Source organism: Nyctibius grandis, chromosome 7 (genome assembly GCF_013368605.1).
Source record: "Nyctibius grandis isolate bNycGra1 chromosome 7, bNycGra1.pri, whole genome shotgun sequence".
NCBI lineage: Eukaryota > Metazoa > Chordata > Aves > Nyctibiiformes > Nyctibiidae > Nyctibius > Nyctibius grandis.
This window is the reverse complement of record NC_090664.1, coordinates 56,524,388-56,542,029: the sequence shown is the minus strand read 5'-3', so window position 1 is coordinate 56,542,029 and position 17,642 is coordinate 56,524,388. Positions and strand designations below refer to the sequence as shown.

General features: G+C 48.2%; 2 protein-coding genes across 3 annotated transcripts in view; both read left to right on the top strand.

Moving 5' to 3' along the window:
• The first annotated feature begins 3,947 nt into the window (after window positions 1-3,947).
• On the top strand, window positions 3,948-10,936 carry HIGD1A (HIG1 hypoxia inducible domain family member 1A). The gene is made up of 4 exons (XM_068405160.1): window positions 3,948-4,016; window positions 5,871-5,978; window positions 8,135-8,269; window positions 9,805-10,936. Exons 2-4 carry the CDS (start codon window positions 5,876-5,878, stop codon window positions 9,852-9,854), a joined length of 288 nt encoding a protein of 95 aa, XP_068261261.1. The 5' UTR covers window positions 3,948-4,016; window positions 5,871-5,875; the 3' UTR covers window positions 9,855-10,936.
• A 580-nt stretch (window positions 10,937-11,516) lies between these two features.
• CCDC13 (coiled-coil domain containing 13) overlaps window positions 11,517-17,642 on the top strand; it is a 40,319-nt gene continuing 34,193 nt past the window's right edge. For both annotated transcript variants that reach the window (XM_068405113.1, XM_068405112.1), the window contains exons 1-3: window positions 11,517-11,599; window positions 12,638-12,861; window positions 17,099-17,247. In XM_068405113.1, coding sequence (XP_068261214.1) covers window positions 12,644-12,861; window positions 17,099-17,247 — 367 coding nt within the window. In that variant the 5' untranslated portion in view covers window positions 11,517-11,599; window positions 12,638-12,643. The remainder of the gene's footprint in view (window positions 11,600-12,637; window positions 12,862-17,098; window positions 17,248-17,642) is intronic.

The following is a 17,642-nucleotide window of genomic DNA, read 5'->3' as shown; positions in this document are numbered from 1 at the left end:
TCAGGCTTTTAGGAACCTCTTTTACTTGTGTAAGAGCATTGGCAGGAAATCTGAGTTCAGTGTGACCTCCCTGCTTTTTGTTTTGCCTTTCCTGGTGTCACGGAACCTCACAAAACCAAGCCAGACTGATTAAGAAACTAAAAACAGGATTTACTTTACAAAATGATAACAAAATCAAACTAAGCTTTACTCTAACCAAACCCACTTTGAGACTGATGAACATTAACAATCCACAGGTTCAGAATGTCATTTGGGAGTTAATACTACACAATTGACTTAAGAATTCTTAAGGTTTTATGGACGATAATCCAAAACGCTCCACCACTCACCTAATAAAGGGAGGGTTCCCAACCTTGAGGAGTTTCCTTAGGTGTGTCCTGACCCAAGGGGAGAGTCCCCGACTGCAGACCCACTGCTCCGAGGAGGATCGACTCAAAACGGCTCTCTGGCAGGGCTCCATTTATACCCTGGTTGAATCTGATCTGCGGGCAAATATGGTCATGTAGACCCCCGTTGGCTGAGGACCCCGACTTCCTCGCCTTCCAACTGAAACATGCAGGTGCTGACCACCACCGCATGGGTGTGACGAGAGCTGTGGCAGGAAGTTTTCGCGGGCTTTCGCCAGGTCTTTTTGAGGTCTTTGTTACGTCTTTATCAGGCCTTTGTCAGGTCTTTGTGAGGGTGGGTGCATCTGCCACACCTGGGTTGATCAGTGGGCGACAGCACTGGAGGAATCATCTCAGCACCATGTCCGAGCACGTGTCCCTCTACAACATCTACAGCTGGCGCCTGCACCCAGAGTTGGGCTTTGCCCCTTGAGATACCCATCAGGACCGCAGTGCCTCCTGTCACGGGTGCTGTGGCGACTCAGCACCCCTCCTTGAGAAATACAACCTGCTCTTGTATAGCTCAAGTCAGGCACCATGCTAGGGATGGCCAGAGCTGCTGGGACCAAGGACCCACGTCAGCACAACATGAGGATGGCTGGTGGATCCCGTGCATGCCAGCATGTACAGGTGAGAGAGATAACCCACAAAATAGTCTGAAGTAGGTTTTTCTGGGATGTGCTAGACCAGGGTCACCCAGACAAGCACACAGACCAGCCACTTGCTTAAACATAACCAGTTCCTTTTGCCCTCCTTCTCTCCATTTCTCCATGCATGCTTTTCCCCGTCCATCTTGATCATTCCCTTTTCTCCACCTCATCTCCTCCCAAACAAGCAATCTGTCCCTAATTCCTTTTTCCCTGTTGGACCTGGGTTTGCTGCATCCCAACCCCAGATGTGGCAACAAGCTCCCTCTTGTTATTTTGTTTTCTAAAAGCTTTAATGAATGGAAATATCTGCCATTGCCTGAGAGATGGATATTGAGATGATGTTCACCTCGCTCACCTCCCAGCTCCCCTGGGCAGGACTGGACCTGCTTTCTCTCTGCACCATGAAGCTCCTGAGGCTGAGGCCCTGGTACAGAAAACTGCATTTTTTCCAGTAAATCTGAACCAGCCACGTGCTACTTGGATCTGCTGCAGGATCCTCACCCCCTGCAAGAGCAGAAACAGCTACTGGCAGGGACACGGTCAGCGTCGGTGAGTGCTGGTGGCTCCATGGGGTCAATCACATGTCTTTGCAGGCAGAAGCGAAGCCTTGCAAGTGGTAGTGGAATAAATAGCTTATTGCCATGGTTGAACATGCAGAGATCAACCACAGCAGAGATGTGCCAGGCTCCTGATACTGCCACAGGGACGTTTTGGAGACAGCTTCATGGCATGACCCGTCACTCATCTGCCAAAGGTGTCTTTGATAAATGGGTTTATTGGAGAGGTTTTAGAACACCGCCATCGGTGAGTGGTCACCCTCTGGTTCATTTCCCTCATCTCACCACCAAACAGGACCATGGGGAACACCCTGCCCATGACAAGGCCATCCCCTGGACCAACCCTGGTTGCACTTTATAAACCCAGGCGGATCCACAGAGAGAAATACATTATTTTTACCCCTTCCCATGTTCGCCACCATCAGCTGGTGTACACACGTGCTTGCATTTAAAAGATATCCTATAAAAAATATATATGGGCAACATACACATTAGGAGGGAGCAAGAAGCTGGTCATAAAGCCAAGGTGCTGGACACGCACACAGGGAGGCTACAGGTTACAGCAGATTCATTAGCCCAGCAATTAAAATGAAATAAGTTTTTGTTTTTAATTGAGTTTCTCCCCTGAAGCGAGAGCTGCAGGGAATTAAATGTGCCTCTGAGAGTCACCGGAGAAAGTAGCTTTCACTGTAATTTATCACAAGATTTTAACTCAATTCCGGAGCTGGTAATTGCATAGATTTTTTTTTTCTTTCAAATTGCAGAGCCCTAATGGCTTTGGCAATTAAAGTAACCAGATTACCCACAATGAGAAGGACATTTAGAGTGACACAGCGGTACTAACAAATGGTTATCCGAGCTACTTTCTTTTATGCTGCCGAAAATGCCGCGTGTCAGCTGTGGAGTGGCCCCGTGGGAGCAGCAGCTCTGCTTCCCCCCGTGCTCGGAGATGGGGAGTCACGAACAGCGCACCGGAGCACTGCAAAACAGGGCATGGTTTTGGGAGAGAAGGACTTTTCTGTGCTGTTTTGCTCTTATGAGCTACCCCTGGGTTTAGGGGAAGGTTTTAGGCACCTTCAGGATCCCAGAGGTTTTTCCTCCTGCTCTGGAGTTCAGTTCAAACTCAGGAGCAATTTCTAAGTTGTCTTTGGGCTTCAAAATCCACTCCTGGCATACAGTGGGGACGGAGCGAGCTCTGCCTGAAGGCTGAAATTCAGGAAAAAGTAGTCAATAAGTCAACTCACTGGCAGGACAAAGAAAATCAGACCAAGAGGAAGCTGGGCTCTGACTTTGCTGAAGAACTTCCGCTTGATGTCAAAGTGTGAGTTTATACTGACAGGTCTGGAGGGTCTGACCTATGAGGAACAGCTGAGGGAGCTGGGGGTGTTTAGCCTGGAGAAGAGGAGGCTCAGAGGTGACCTTATTGCAGTCTATAACTACCTGAAGGGAGGTTGTAGCAGAGTGGGAGTCGGCCTTTTCTCCCAGGCAACCAGCGATAGGACAAGAGGACACAGCCTTAAGCTTCACCAGGGGAGGTTCAGGTTGGACATTAGGAAGCATTTCTTCTCAGCAAGGGTCATTAGCCATTGGAAGGGGCTGCCCAGGGAGGTGGTGGAGTCACCATCTCTGGAGGGGTTTAAGAAAAGACCGGACATGGCACTTAGTGCCATGGTCTAGTTGCCATGGTGGTGTCAGGGCAACGGTTGGACTTGATGATCTCAGAGGGCTCTTCCAACCTGATTGATTCTGTGATTCTGAGAAGCTTTCAAAGCCAAAAGCCACCAAGTTGCAGAAAAAGCTGCAGCCTGCTTTTCCATCCTCAAAACGACAGCCTAAACCTCCCCTTGTTGGGGTGAAACATGTCACCAAGTTGAACCCAAAGTCTCCAGGTTTTACAAACCCCGGCTGCTCCTGCCCAGCCCTGCCCCGGGGCACAGGGAAACGCTCAGTTTCCGGCAGGGCCGCACCCAGCTGCCACATTTCGCAGGTTCCAGGTGCGGGCAGGAGCAGGCAGGGGCAGACAGGGGCTGGCAGGAGCGGGCTGGGGCTGCGGGCAGGGCCGGGCCGAGCCGGACAGGGGCTGCCTGTGACCCCGCCCCACAGCGCCCCCTAGCGGCGGGCCAGGCGCCACCGCCTCCCCCGTGACTCCGCTCCCGCCGCAATGCGGCGAGCCCCGCGCTGACGTCACGGCCCGCCCCGCCTCCCCGCCCGCGTAAGGACGCGGCGTCACTGGTCGCGCTCTGGATTGGCTGGCGGCGGGCGGGCTTGCCGCGCGGCACGCTGGGAGCTGTGGTTCTCGGCCGGCGAGCGCCCGGCGGGGGAGAGGGCGGGGCGGAGCCGGCCAATAAGAGGCGGGGGGCGGGGCCAGGCGCGGCAGACGCCGGCCGGTACCGGGAGCGGTGAGGGGCAACGGCGGCCGCGTGGTGAGGGCCGGGGCGGATCGGATCGGATCGGATCGGATCGGGGTGGGGGGGACCCGGGGCCACGGGGAGATGGGGGATAAGCTGGGGCGCGGGGGAGCTGTGGGGGGTGGCATCTGGGGCAGAGGCCCTCTGTGGGTGGAGGCGCCTGGGCCTGGAGTAGGGCAGGAGCCCGGCGTGGGGTGCGGGGAGCTGGGGCTGAGGCAAGGCAGGAGCCCGGTGTGGGTCTGGGCAAGGGGAAGGCAACGTGGTGGTGCCCAGGGTCGCGCCCTTGCCGGGAGGGGCGCTGGAACCTGTCGCGGTCCCGCCCGTGTCAGAGCTGTCCCCCGTGGGGGGCCGCGCAGGTGCCCCGCGCCTCCCCGCTGCGGGTGTTGCAAGGTCAGGGCAGCCGGGACGCGTGTTCCGGCCGGTGTCCTCTGCCCCATGCCCACCCCGGCCTCTGCCTGAGCTGAAGGTCGTGGAAACCTCTCACAGTGGACAAACTGATTCACTTCTCGATACCCTTTTCTCGTGTAAATCTCACCTTTGGCTGTCTGCACCTCTCCTGAGTGACGGGATGCACTCACGTTTCCTTCTCCGAATGAGTTAGCCTAAAATATAACTTCTATTTAGCAAACAAGGGTAGCTGTAGCAGGTGCAGAGAGACCAAATCCTTCGGCCTGCAGAGGAAATGGTTTGCGCGTTTAGTTCAAAAAAGTCAGTCTGCTGAGATGGATGTGCACAAAATGCTGCTTAACCAGGGAATTCATCCATGGTGGAAATGTATTTTTTTGCATGTGTTTGCTAGCCTGTGCTTAAATTAAATTCCTGTTGGCTTATTTCAATAGCTTGGAGTACTTCCACGTGAGGCCGAGCTGTATTTTGCTGCTGAGCATGTTGATGGCAAAACTGGAACAATACCGGCAGTGATTTTTCTAGCAGAGACCTTTGTGATGTTGCTGAGCTAATTGTGCTAACAGAAATAGGCACTAATTGAAGGATGATGCTTATGCTGAGCACTGGAGATGGGACAGGTCTTGGTGTAATGTGTGACGGGGCCGGCATGACAAGCTGGAAGTTTTGGCGGATGGTCGCACTGGCTGGGTGATGACGGCTCAGTGAGTAGAGACCTTCTTGCTGCCACTTTTTTACCCCCTTGGGGCCAGGTGAGAAATCATCTGTGCTGCAATGGGAACTCCGCTCATATTCCTGATGCGTCCCCGCAGGAGTCTGTGCCTCTCAAGGGCTTCAAGACTCGCTCCGGCTCCTCAGCAGCTGCCATTTTACACTCCTGTGTTCTCTAGCGGGAGTTTGAAACTGTTGAAGTGGTGACGGAGGTGGGTAGGCAGTAGGAGTGACTGATGAGCAGCCAGGTAGGGCTGACCTTCCGCAGCAGCTCACGCTTCCCACCCGGAGCGCTTCGGTGGCTGTTCTTGGCAGGGAGCAACAGGGGAGGAAAGAACTTCTCTGAGCTCAGGAATAGCCTGTGAAAACAAAGCAGTGTGGTGGAGGATGGAAGCCCGAAAAGGAAACGCAGGCAGTGACCAAAGCTTTCAGTGGCTTCTCGCTGCCTGTGAGCGTGTAGGGGGCCGCTGGGATCTGTAACGGTGTGCAAAGGGATGGCAGAAAATTGTTGCTTCACTACCTTTTTTTTTGTCCTGTCCTTATGTGTTCTAGTATGCAACGATCTTGCTTCCTAAGACTTCACTTGAATTAAATCATCTGTGTGTACCTCATCAGCTCGAGTCTAGCTCTTGTGCTTGTACCTCACCACGTGGACATTTGTGACTAGTGGAATACACAAGGGATTTTCTTTTTCTAAACGTTCGCTTAACTTGGTGTTTCTAAAACCTGAAGAGAGACTCTTTGTCTTCGCAGCCACCATGTCACCCAATCAGGAACCTGTTTTCTCTGAGTATGAGACTGACAGCAGCCAGACATCGAAGCTGTTAAGAAAATTTAAAGAGACGCCATTTGTACCCATCGGTAAGTTTAAAGATGAAGAAATGTGGTTACGTAGATCGTTCTCTTCATGGGTAAACACCGTCACTGCTCACCGTTTCCCTGTGAACAGGAAGTTACTTTGAATTCACTTCCTCCTGTAGGCTTTTTGTGTGGTGACAGCAGTACTCTTCTGCCCGGAATGGTATTTGTTCTGGTATTTGTCCAGAACCTACAATTACAAGGAAAAAAACAAACCCAACAAACCCTGAAAGACTGTTTAGGTGAGCTTAAAGGTGTTCGAGTGATCCTGTTATGTGGTAAGGAGTGTGGTCTGGAGTACAGTTAGTGGGAATTACGTGATCACTACGAAGTGACTTTAAAGCTAACAAAATACAAAACAGAAGTACCTAAAATACAGCCCAACTGCTAAACATTTCACCCTTCTCTGCTTCCATCCCTTAGTTTAAAATGCATTTTCTTAGTAGGTTTTGGGGTACCCCAGTTTGAGGAGGTTGTTAAAGTTCTCAGCCTCTCTCCCGAGACCTTGAAAAAGCCTCTGAGGAGGGAGAGGATCAATCATGGTCATCCTGAGAGCTTTTCTCCAATCAGGAACTGCCTCTGACACGAGACACGTTTTCATTTCCAGGCACTTTAAATGGAGAGCAGTCGGGTCACTTGGGGTGAACTGTTCCAAGTGTTTGCCAACAGATATCCATCCCTGGTTCCTCTGGTCACAGGACTTTGCTTTCCAGCTCACTAGAGTGTACTACGAACTAGTGTGTACTATGAACTCCTCGAGTTCTGGTTCTCCCAAGCAGGTTAGCAGAACTTAACTTCAGCCTGTGTCAGAGCTAGTTTGAAGGTCCTGAAACTCTTAATTAGTATTTAATGAAGCTACCACAAATAGTGTGGCCAGCACGACTAGGGCAGGGATCATCCCCCTGTACTTCGCACTGGTGAGGCCGCACCTCGAATCCTGTGTTCAGTTTTGGGCCCCTCACTACAAGAAAGACCTTGAGGTGCTGGAGCGGGCCCAGAGAAGGGCAACGAAGCTGGTGAAGGGTCTGGAGCACAAGTGTGATGAGGAGCGGCTGAGGGACCTGGGGGTGTTTAGTATGGAGAAAAGGAGGCTGAGGGGAGACCTTCTCTCTCTCTACAACTGCCTGAAAGGAGGTTGTAGCAAGGTGGGTGTTAGTCTCTTCTCCCAAGTAACAAGTGATAGGAAGAAAGGAAATGGCCTCAAGTTGTGCCAGGGGAGGTTTAGATTGGAGATCAGGAACAATTTCATCACCAAAAGGGTTGTCAAGCACTGGAACAGACTGCCCAGGGCAGTGGTGGAATCACCATCCCTGGGGGGATTTAAAAGCTGTGTAGATGTGGTGCTGAGGGACATGGGTTAGTGGTGGGCTTGGCAGTGCTGGGTTAACGGTTGGACTTGATGATCTTAAAGGTCCTTTCCAACCAAAACGATTCTATGATTCTACCACGTGGCTCATGCAGCAATGAACTAAGGGTTTACAGCTTCACAAGTGGAACTGGTAATACTCGTGTTCGGGGAGCCAAGCTGTCTGGGCTCTCGTCAGTAAAATATAAACAACACTTAAAACTTGGCAGCCTCCTTTGAACTATGTAAATAATCATCCTAAATGTGGTATAAAGTGGATGGAATTGGGGAATTTTGTGCATTGCTGCTGTGTGTTCTGTGAGAGCGTCAGTGCGCACAGGTTGGAGATGGCACAGCCGGGGCTGCGTTTGGTCTGTCATAGGCCTAAAAGTGAACTCCAGCCCCGTGAAAGAGACCTTGCTGAACCTCTCTTCCCCAGCACAGGACAAGTAACATATGACATGTCCTGTCCCAGTGAAAGCTGGCCAAATGTGACAACACCCAAAACAGCAATATCAGCAGGCTGGTGGGTACGTCAGGGTGCATCCACACACCGAGGGTCCGAGCTGCAGCTGAGCGGTGTTCTCAGGGTGTGAGCTTCCTTCCAGGAAAGAGGTACAAGAGCAGCAGTACATGTGCTTTCTGAAAAATATGTGAGAAACACCGTGGGTTACTGCTGTGGCCAGGACTTAGACAAACCAGAGTGATTAGATCAAAACATGGTTATTCCCAGGTTATCTTGTTGAGGTGGGTCACTTCACACATCTCCAAGACTTGGATCTCGACTCAGAGCGATGCTTTCCTTGCCTTGCAGGGATGGCTGGCTTCGCCGTGGTGGTTGGCTACGGGCTGTACAGACTGAAGCACAGAGGTGACATGAAAATGTCTCTTCACCTGATTCACATGCGCGTGGCAGCCCAGGGCTTCGTCGTGGGAGCGATAACGTGTGGTACGTACCGAGTTGGAGGCCGTCCTCGGCACTGGCAAACCACAGAGAACCTCTGGTGTCTCTTCTCCCAGTGGATAATACAGTGTGCGTGAAATATCCTCAGGTGGGAGTGTCCAGGCCATCATATTTCAGGATGTTTATGGTTGTTACTGGTGTTTGCTCAGCCTTTCTGGAGTAACGTGATGTTTAAGTACACGTATTTAATATTAAACTGAACTAACTTTGAGTAGAAATTTTGACTGCTTTTAGACGTGGGAAGCATGTGAGGTTTTGCAGATGTTTAAATTAGAGGCAAAGAAAAAAAAACCCAACTATTGGACATTAATATTTTCCCTTGTAAATATGTTGCTGTTTCTGAATTGGGCTGTGCAGACACTCGATTTCCACGAGACAGCCCTTATCAGCACGTCTCCCTCGGCTCAGACTTAAACTTCAGCATGTCATTGCTCACAATGTGCAGCTCTGATGTGGTTAATTGTCTCTCCGGGAGGGTGATTGTTTTTTCTGGGAGGGGGCGTCCTCTTGGCAGACCCCCAAGGGAATACCCAGCAATTTACACACCACAACCTGTGAAGTGGGTTAGTATGTCACACTTGCTGCTCAGCTGTCACGGCAAGGACTCTCAGCTCTGGTTCACTAGCTTACACATGAAAGCTTCTGTAAGGAGAGTAGAGCATTTCTGAGCAAGAGTTTGGAATAACATGAAATGGCTGGGACCCAAAATGACAGCCAAGGGGGCAAGGGAAGACTGCGGAGGCAGATGGTTTCCCCTACAGAAAAGGACTCTGAAGAGAGGGGTATGCTAAATGGTGTCTTCTTCCGAGAGGGAGGGATGTTGGGCAAGGCTGGAGGGGGTTGAGGACTAAGGGATACATTCACAGACCTCAGAGGGCAATAGCTGCAGTTCCTCAGTGCTTGGAGAGGGGAAGCTGCAGATCAGCCTCCTCCATCCAGCAAAGCTCTGCTATAATGCATATCCCTGAAGCTCTGGGATATATATCTGTAGTAGGGAGTTCCACTGTACCTGCCTGTAGCAAATTTCCCTGAATTTAATCCATTGGAAAATCAGCTTGTGTGGACTGTGGTATTATATATATTTATATATATATATTTTTCCAGGACTGGAATTGTGTCCCTGAACATACTGAGGGATTTGTACATCCCAGGTCTCATCTAAGTATTGCAGCTGTGCATTTGTGTAAATGTATATCCTGTGAAATACTGTTTGTCTATAGTGTATTCCCAGAAGGTAAAACAGAGAAGCTTGACTTTGGCTGCAAAGCAAACTAGAATTGGCTGAGCATCTGCATTTTCATATCCAGTATATTTTCATATCAGTATCTTTTCCTATCCAGTTTCCCTATATATGAAGAATTTTGTAGTGTTCATCACTGCTATTAAAAAAAAATAATACAGACAGCAGAAGAGGAGGGGAAACATTATTGTTGAGAATGTCTCTTACTGTTCAGATTTTGAAACCCATTATTTCCTATTTAACCCAGCTTCCTAATTGTGCTTGTATTTCTGCCTTGTAGGTGTGCTGTATTCAATGTTTAAGGAGTACGTGGTGAAGCCCAAGGAGTAATGGAAAGCTGTCTGAAATCTCTCTCTCGATGATGGCCTGTGTATTGCAGCTACAAACCTCACATCGAGGGGTTCTTGAGGAAAAAAGTAACAACATGGTATTAGAGAATTGCCCGATATCTATTTTGTGTGTGGTACAGTGTCTTGAAGCTGGCACCCGAAATGATTGCGCACTGGGGGAGCGGGTATCAGGGGCTGGTTCTTTCTGATTGACACTACCATATCCCAGTTTTTAGGGGATATAGTAGACTACAATCCCTTTATCTTCCCCTCTACTCAGTCCTAAAATTCTGACTACTTTTTGCTGCCGTTGCCCAAAACCACAAAGTCTGAACCAGCTTCTGTTAGGCCTCAGGCAGAATGCAGAGGCCACATCGGTAAGATCATGTTGTGAATTCTTTGTTGTCGTTTTCTATCCTGTGTATTTGTCAGCCTCCAGCTTGTAATTTAGAAGCTTCCAGTAGCACTAAATGACTTATAAAATATTAAGAGAGATATAAACATCTATTTTTTTATTTAAGGCATAAGTATTTGGTATGTTGCAGCTATTTAAATGTTATATTTATTCATTGTTAATGAAGACACAGGCTCCCTATTTTTACTATAGATTTTCAGACTCTTGGATTACTATATTTTGTAACTTTATTTACAGTGTTCTTCTGAATAACATTTAAATGTAACATTTAAAATACATATTGTGAAAACTAAAGTTTGATTTGGTGTTCTGATGCTCTTAAAAGTGTATGATCTAGATCTGATTTCTGGAGTATCATTTGCCATAGAAATTTTAAAACATTTAAATCTGAAAAGCCCCTGTTGTCCTTGATGAGGTGTTAAAACCCTTGTCTGATTTGCCACTGTTGTTTTACACTCGAACCCCTTGTACCTCCAACAGCAGTCACAAAAATAAATGTGTTGATAAAGCCAATTTGTAGAAAACTCATTTTCTCCTCTTAGCTTACATTCCATGGTGACAGTATGATGTCTCTTTGTAATAAATACCGCAGGGTACATACTGCATCTCCGACTGTGACGTTGTACAGAGCAGTGGGATATGAATAAATGTGTGAGCACTGGAGATAACGAGTGTTTGGCTATGGATTTGTTTGGGTTCCCCTTGTACGTGCAGCCTCCTGCGGAGGGATGGAGTGAGCTTATATACATGAATAAAAACCACCTGAGAGCGTGCAATGCTACTGGAAAGGGCACTCCCAGCTGCCCTTGGCTGCTGGCTCTCACAGGTCTCCCTCACCGGGGTGGAGCTGGGGCAGCCCCGCTCCCGTCACCGCCGTAACCCCGAGGGGCCGGTCTCAGGCCCTGCGGCCGGGACCCGCGGCCGAGCGGAGCCGTCATGGCGGCGGCCCTGAGGGGACGGGCGCGCGCCCCGCCCCGCCGGCGGCGCCCTCCCGCGCTCGGCGCGTGCGCGGCCCTGCCCTTCCCCTGCCCTTGGCGCCGTTGCTGTGGGAACCGCGTGGGGCCGCGGCCGCGCCGGGAGCGGAACCGGAGCAGCCGGGCCCGGCCCTGCCGAGGCGGGAGCGGGCGGCCGGGGGGACCCTCCCGTTGCCCTCGGGGCCGGGGAAGGCGGTTTCGGTAGGCAGGGGGGTGGGGGAGGCGGTGCGGCCCTGTCAGGCCCTGTCAGGCCGCAGGACGAGGCGGGCGTTGGGCGGGGAGGAGAGGGAAGCCCGTGTCCCCACACAGCAGCTCTGTGGCAGGTGCCTCCGTGCCACGTTTGGAGTCGGTACCCAGGTAGGCTGGAGGGCTAAAGGTTGCCCGCGGGCTATCTCTCCCCCCATGTCACATCACCCCTCGAGGCCCGTGGGCTGTGCGGAGGCACCGGACTCCGCCCTTTGCACTTGTCAGTCCCTAACGCACCTTGTCCACACCCGCGGTGTCCAGAGGCAGGCGTGGAGGTAAAGGTGCTCGCAGTGCGGCTCTGCCCACACAGTACATGCAGGCACAAAGGGACATAGCGTGTATTTTAGCACTTTATCGGGATGATTGCTGCCTTAGTGTGAGAAAGGGCCTGCGTTCGTTACTCAGTGGAGGGTGTGCCTTTGAAAGTTTTTACTGATTGTTTTTCCTAGACCAAAGGTGCACTAGATTTTTTACTGACAGCAAATGTCAAACAGAAGGAGAGGGGGCTGGAATACGTCAGAAAACTGATCGTCTTTAGTCATACTAAGTAAAGCTCTAGACATTTAAATGAGTAGTCATATTATCACTTTAATGTTATCACTTAATGTATAGAAATTTGGGGGGAAGATGTAAGCCACACTTTTGGTGTCTAGTGCCCAAAGGGAGCGCTAGGATAAATAGAGATCTTTCTTCCTCTGTCGTCCCACATTAACCAAAATTGGGGGGATCTGCACCTTTCTTTGTGGGAAGGAAGGCTGGATGGATATAAGCAGTTGGTGTTCCCTTTAGTCAGTACAACGTGGTTGCCACGTTCCCTTGGATTTGACCCCAACTTGCTCTTCTGTAAAAATGTTTATTTAAACACATCTCTTTAAAAGCATTTTAAAACATTGCTTTTTGAATGCTAGCGTGAAAAAGACCCAAAAACTTTTTTTTGAAGTCTGTTTGAAAGCTGTTTATGGAAAAAAGCACTTGAAGCAAGGCAGTGGGGCTGTAGAGCAGAGTGGCTGAGAGGAGGAGGTGGCAGGGAGACTGTGCAGAGGTCAGTGAGGAAAAACTGCGAAGCAGCTGCTAGAAGAGGATGTTTTTCAAAGCGATGTTGGTCTCTGCTCTCTGTCACTTTTTATTTTCTTCTTGTTATGCTTTTAGTAAACAATGGAGTCAGACATAAAAGTGAATGAACATTTTAAAAGCCAGTTTAAGGCTTATCAAGAGCAACAGCAAAGGCGACTGCAAAATCTAATGGAGAGGAAGAAAGAAAAGCAGAACAGCCAGAAGGGTGATAATGGCAACACAGAGGAGACTTTCAGAATCCCGAATGATCTAAAGCCATTTGAAACAGGTCAACCTGTAAATGAAGATGACAGCAAAAGGTAAAGGTGTAGCAGCACCGTTCCTTCAGGAAGTCACAGCAGTCTATTGTGCATATGATCTTATGAAACTCGTTATAAGTTGACAAAGCACTTTCTGTCTTCACATATTGAACTTTCATTATCCTGAGAAGACTCTTGCTGTCCCTAATGTGATTATTCTCAGAGCACTGTGATATGCTCTTTATTATCAGTGTTTCACAAATGAAGAGCAGAACGACAGAGGGGTTAAAGCTGACATGCTAAGGGCAGCTCGGTACTGTCTGACAAAATCCAGTCGTTCAGGATCACTAACATCCTCAGAACTGTTGGTTAGTTCCTGCCCAGCCTTGTAAACAAACAGGTTCCCTACATGAATAATTTCCAAAGACAGATGAGGGCAAAGCAGCTAATAGGTGCAAACCAAAGGCCTGCAGTGCAGAAAAGTGTTCCCCTGGCAAGCTGTGCAATATAACCTGATTTAGTAGCTCAAAAGACAGCCACCTCTATAGGAGGGTCTCATAGGCAGCGTTGCCTCCTGGCTAAGATACTTGGCAGAGTTATACAAGGTAGGGTTTTAAATCTTACTGGGGACAGGGGTTTGGGTCTTACCTCACCCATTGGGGTAGTATCTGGATTACCAGGACATTGGACGTTCTGGTGTGGATCTCCCTCGATCTTGTTTTTGGAGCTGAGTGCATAATTCAATTTACTGGAGCAGATATTTGAAACCCCAGCTCAGATCATTGATCTTCCTCCTAGGATATAGTCAGTCTCTCTTTCTGACCCAATTAATATTTTTTTTTTACAAACTAGAACAGGTCTGAAGTTGGACACACCCCAAAGATGTCTGCAGTTACTGCAGCATCGGCTATTCAGGGATTTGCTCAGTGTTAGTGGTGAAGCCACCTGAAGAAAGTCCTGCTTCTGCTCACCACTTGCAACAGTGCTGATACAGCTGTTTGCTGGAAACTGGGTTCACTTTCTGGGGCAAGGGTGCTTTTATCTCAAGTCATTTCAGTGATCCAGTTTAAAGCTTAAGCCCCACAGACTGTTTTATTGGCACCATGATGAGGTGATATACTGTGATACAGGGGCAGGAAGGAGGAACTGGCAGCTTTGCCAAAACCAGCAGATCATGGGTGGAAAACCACAGTTAGGCATGTACCTTTGAGACAGTTTCCCCTCCCAGAGTCCGGAGTGGGGAAGGGCACCTCTACCAAAGTTTATCAAGCCACTAACCGAGGTTTATTAGTCCCTAAATGCTGATCTTCCCCTCTGTGTTACTCTGGGCAACTCCCTGCTCACCTTGTTTCTGAAATTGCTTCCTTAAATGCCCAAGTGCATAAGCTGCAGCAGAGCTTCTGTGGAGTTGCAGGGAACCCAGGAGCAAACCACCGCAACTTTCAGGTGCTTCTGGGAATGTGGTGTTCAGGCTGCAAAGGACGTCTGTGTGGAGTCAGGGAGCTGACCTGGGAACTAATGCTCTCACCGTTGCATCATACATTGTCTTCATTACCCATAGGTCCCTCACCACAACTGTCTGATTTGCCAATGTATTCTTCTGATCTGACCTCTGCCAGCTGTCCTTTTCCCTTCAACATTTTGTTCTGATAGTATATAGAAGATTACTATGAAAAGCTGATTTTTTAATTTTTTTTTTTAATGGAGAGGGAGACTGATTCCCACAGTTCACATGTGGATTTGTCTGGTGGAGGAGAGGGGCTTAGGCGCTCCCAGAGCACAGCCTGGTGCAGTGTGCATTCACTGAGGTGCAGAGTACAGAGGAGTCCCAGCAGTTCTCTGCCATTTATGGATCAGTAGTATAGGTCTGAGTAATTCAGGAGCTATTACTTACCTCTGTTTTCTGTTAAAAGTCCCCATTTGACATGGCAGGTGTAGCAGATTTATCTGGATTGTCCTTTGCTTATGTACATCTCTGTTCAGCCAAAGAGCAGTTATGAGTGTATCAAATCTGGGCAGGAGCTGCTTCTGGAAGGGATTCACCAGGATGTACTTTGCAGTATTCCCATTACAACACGTTAGAAACTTGTTCCAGAATAACAGGACTCCATATGGTCTGCAGTGGCAGTGATTTCAGCACGTCAGTGATGTTTATAGCAGCGCTTGGAAAACATTCCCCTCTCAGAAGTCTCCCTTCCTCTGAGCCTTGGGAGTTCATTTTTCCTTCCTCCCTCCAGTCCTACTCCCAAATTTTGTTTAGGCGAGTGTTTAGCTGACATTTCTGTCTTTCTGTTTTGTTCTTTCTGTAACTGTATCCTTCCTGTTCTGTTTGGTGTATTTAAGATTCAGTGATTCTCCCTGTCACATGGAGAATCTCTAACAAGAGTTGGGAAAGACACCTGAATTTCAGTCGTAGGCCTTGCTCACAAGCTTCCCCTGGCTCTGTTTCCTTGAACTGGAGTGAAAAGGGTTACGTTTCTCCAGCCTGTTTCTTTTGGCTGACTTTCTGTAGCTGGGCCACTTGGGTGGAACCTGCTACCTCCTTTGTAACATGTAGAGTCAGCCTGGAATGGGATGGAGAAGGTTCTCGGAGGAGACTCCAGCTCCGTGCAGTTGGGATTTCTGTCCATCCTACTGTAAGTGCTTTTTGTCGAGACTTGGAAGCCAGCTCTGAGGAAGACACCACTGATCAGGTGTGTTGAGAGCTTAGAACTTTTTTTCATGTTAATTCCCTAAATGTTAAAAATATTTTTGTCTATGTGTCTCTAATTAAATCTGCACGGTTTTGTTGCTCACTTCCATGAGTGGTACATGTGGGAATAACTTAGTTTTGCCTCTTCTCTGCTCAGATTGCTGCTTGCTTTCTTCTCCTTTGTAAACAGCTGCCTTTGATCTCCCTTTGATTTGCAGCTTTGAAACAGAAGTGCATTGCTTAATTATGGATTGTGAATCGTCTCATAAATTGACTGTGCTGTTTATGGCAGTGCTCTAAGGGGTCATTTATTCTGACATGTACAGATGGAGCATGCATTTAAAAGCTCCAAAGTCCACTTGGAGCAAAAAGATTGCTAAAACTTTTGAATAGAAACGATTTAGGTGACTATTGAGATAGCTGACTGGCTGTGGATGTGTCTATAGCCACAGGTATATATTGTAACAACTTCTGGGCTTTATCCAAATCTCTGTGATCATCCAAGCTACCTACTTCTGTTGTAGTCTGGAGCAACCTGTCTATAGGCCAAAGGGGTGGGACACTATTCCAGATTAAGTCACCAAAATGTAGACATTCAGGGTCACACTGTAGATTATAAGAATCTAGGGATCAATTTATCTGGCTGGCTTAGGTGTCTATGGACATCTGAGATGCTGTAGGGTATTGGGTGGCAAGTGCTCTCTGAGATGCTCTCGATCTTCTGACTGGGCCCCAGGAGTTTTCCCAAGGACTCTGCATTGTAGCTGCTGGCCTCACGTGTGGAGCTCAGATAATCCCGGGGCATCTATTTGAGATGTCTGAGTGCCCACGATTGAATTGAGCCCCTGAGGCCTTAGCTTCTAGTTTTGACATTTGGAGTAACCATTGTGTAAGGACAGCAAAGAGATTAATGTTATTAATTCTCTGGATGTCTTAGAGAGATGAAACCCATAAATGTTACTAAATGTACTGAAGAATACGAGAAGCAAGGCTATTTCCTCCCGTTCAGAGGGCTTTTTTGATAGTCTTTGTTTCTAAATTAATTCCAAAAAGCAACATTAACAATACAAACTGATGCCTGTCCATCCTGGTGGGGTTCTGAGAAAAATCAGATGAGGACAATGGAAATTGGTCTTTTGTGAATTGCTATAAAGCATTTATTTTTAATGAAAGAACCTCAGCAGCAGCTTTTGATGCTCTGTTGGCTTCTATTGGCTTCGGTAAGTATAGAAAGTAAAGCCTGAATGTCACGGAAGCGGAATGGTGAGCTTGCCTGGTTTCCTCTGAAGAACCAGATAAGGAAGACTTAGTGAGATGAGGCTATTCAGTAACCTCAGGAGCCCTGAAAAGATACCTGTTCTGTGATGTTTTGCCCCAGATAACACAAGGAAATGCAGAATTTTTGAAGAAATAAGTTAACTGAATAGATCAGATCGTTAGCTTGTGTTCTGATTTGAGGTTCAGGACATTCTGCTTAATTCAGTAAACTCACTCCTGGTAAGCTCAGCTCATCCAGCATACAGTAGTTTCATTATTTTATTTCTGGAAGCATCTATTTGAAGCACATTACAGTGACATTTGCCATTATGGCTTATTTTTTCACAGGTTGCTTGAGGTTGAGAACGAGCAGCTTCAAGATCAGCTTCGAGAGGTCCGAGATGAGAACTGTAGACTGTGCAAAGTGCTGTCAGAGAAAGATCTGGAAATAAAACAACTCGAGAAAAAAATACAGGAGGACAGATTGGCTTTGTCAGGTAAACACAGTAACTTTGTATTCTCACTATGTTAGTTCCAGTGTTTGCTTGGTGCTGATGACAATAGAGGTAGGATAACAGATTCATTGTGAGCTCCTGGCAGTGAAATATTCATGTGACATCTCTTTACCTGCTTTGTGTGAAAAAGGAGTATTTCAGTCATGTTGTGGTTGCCTCTGTTTCCACTCCTGTAACAAGCTTCTGCTAGGAAGAACCAAAATCCAGCTCTCAACTGAGAGAGAGTTGTTGTTGAGCTTGCAGTAATTTGCAATAGCAGTGAAACCATTTGGCTCTGAACTTTGAAAATACTTAGACACATGGGTATGGATTTAGTAGTTTTAGTCAACGCTTGACTACCTAAACTTGCAAGGGTCTAAACTGACACTTCAGCATTT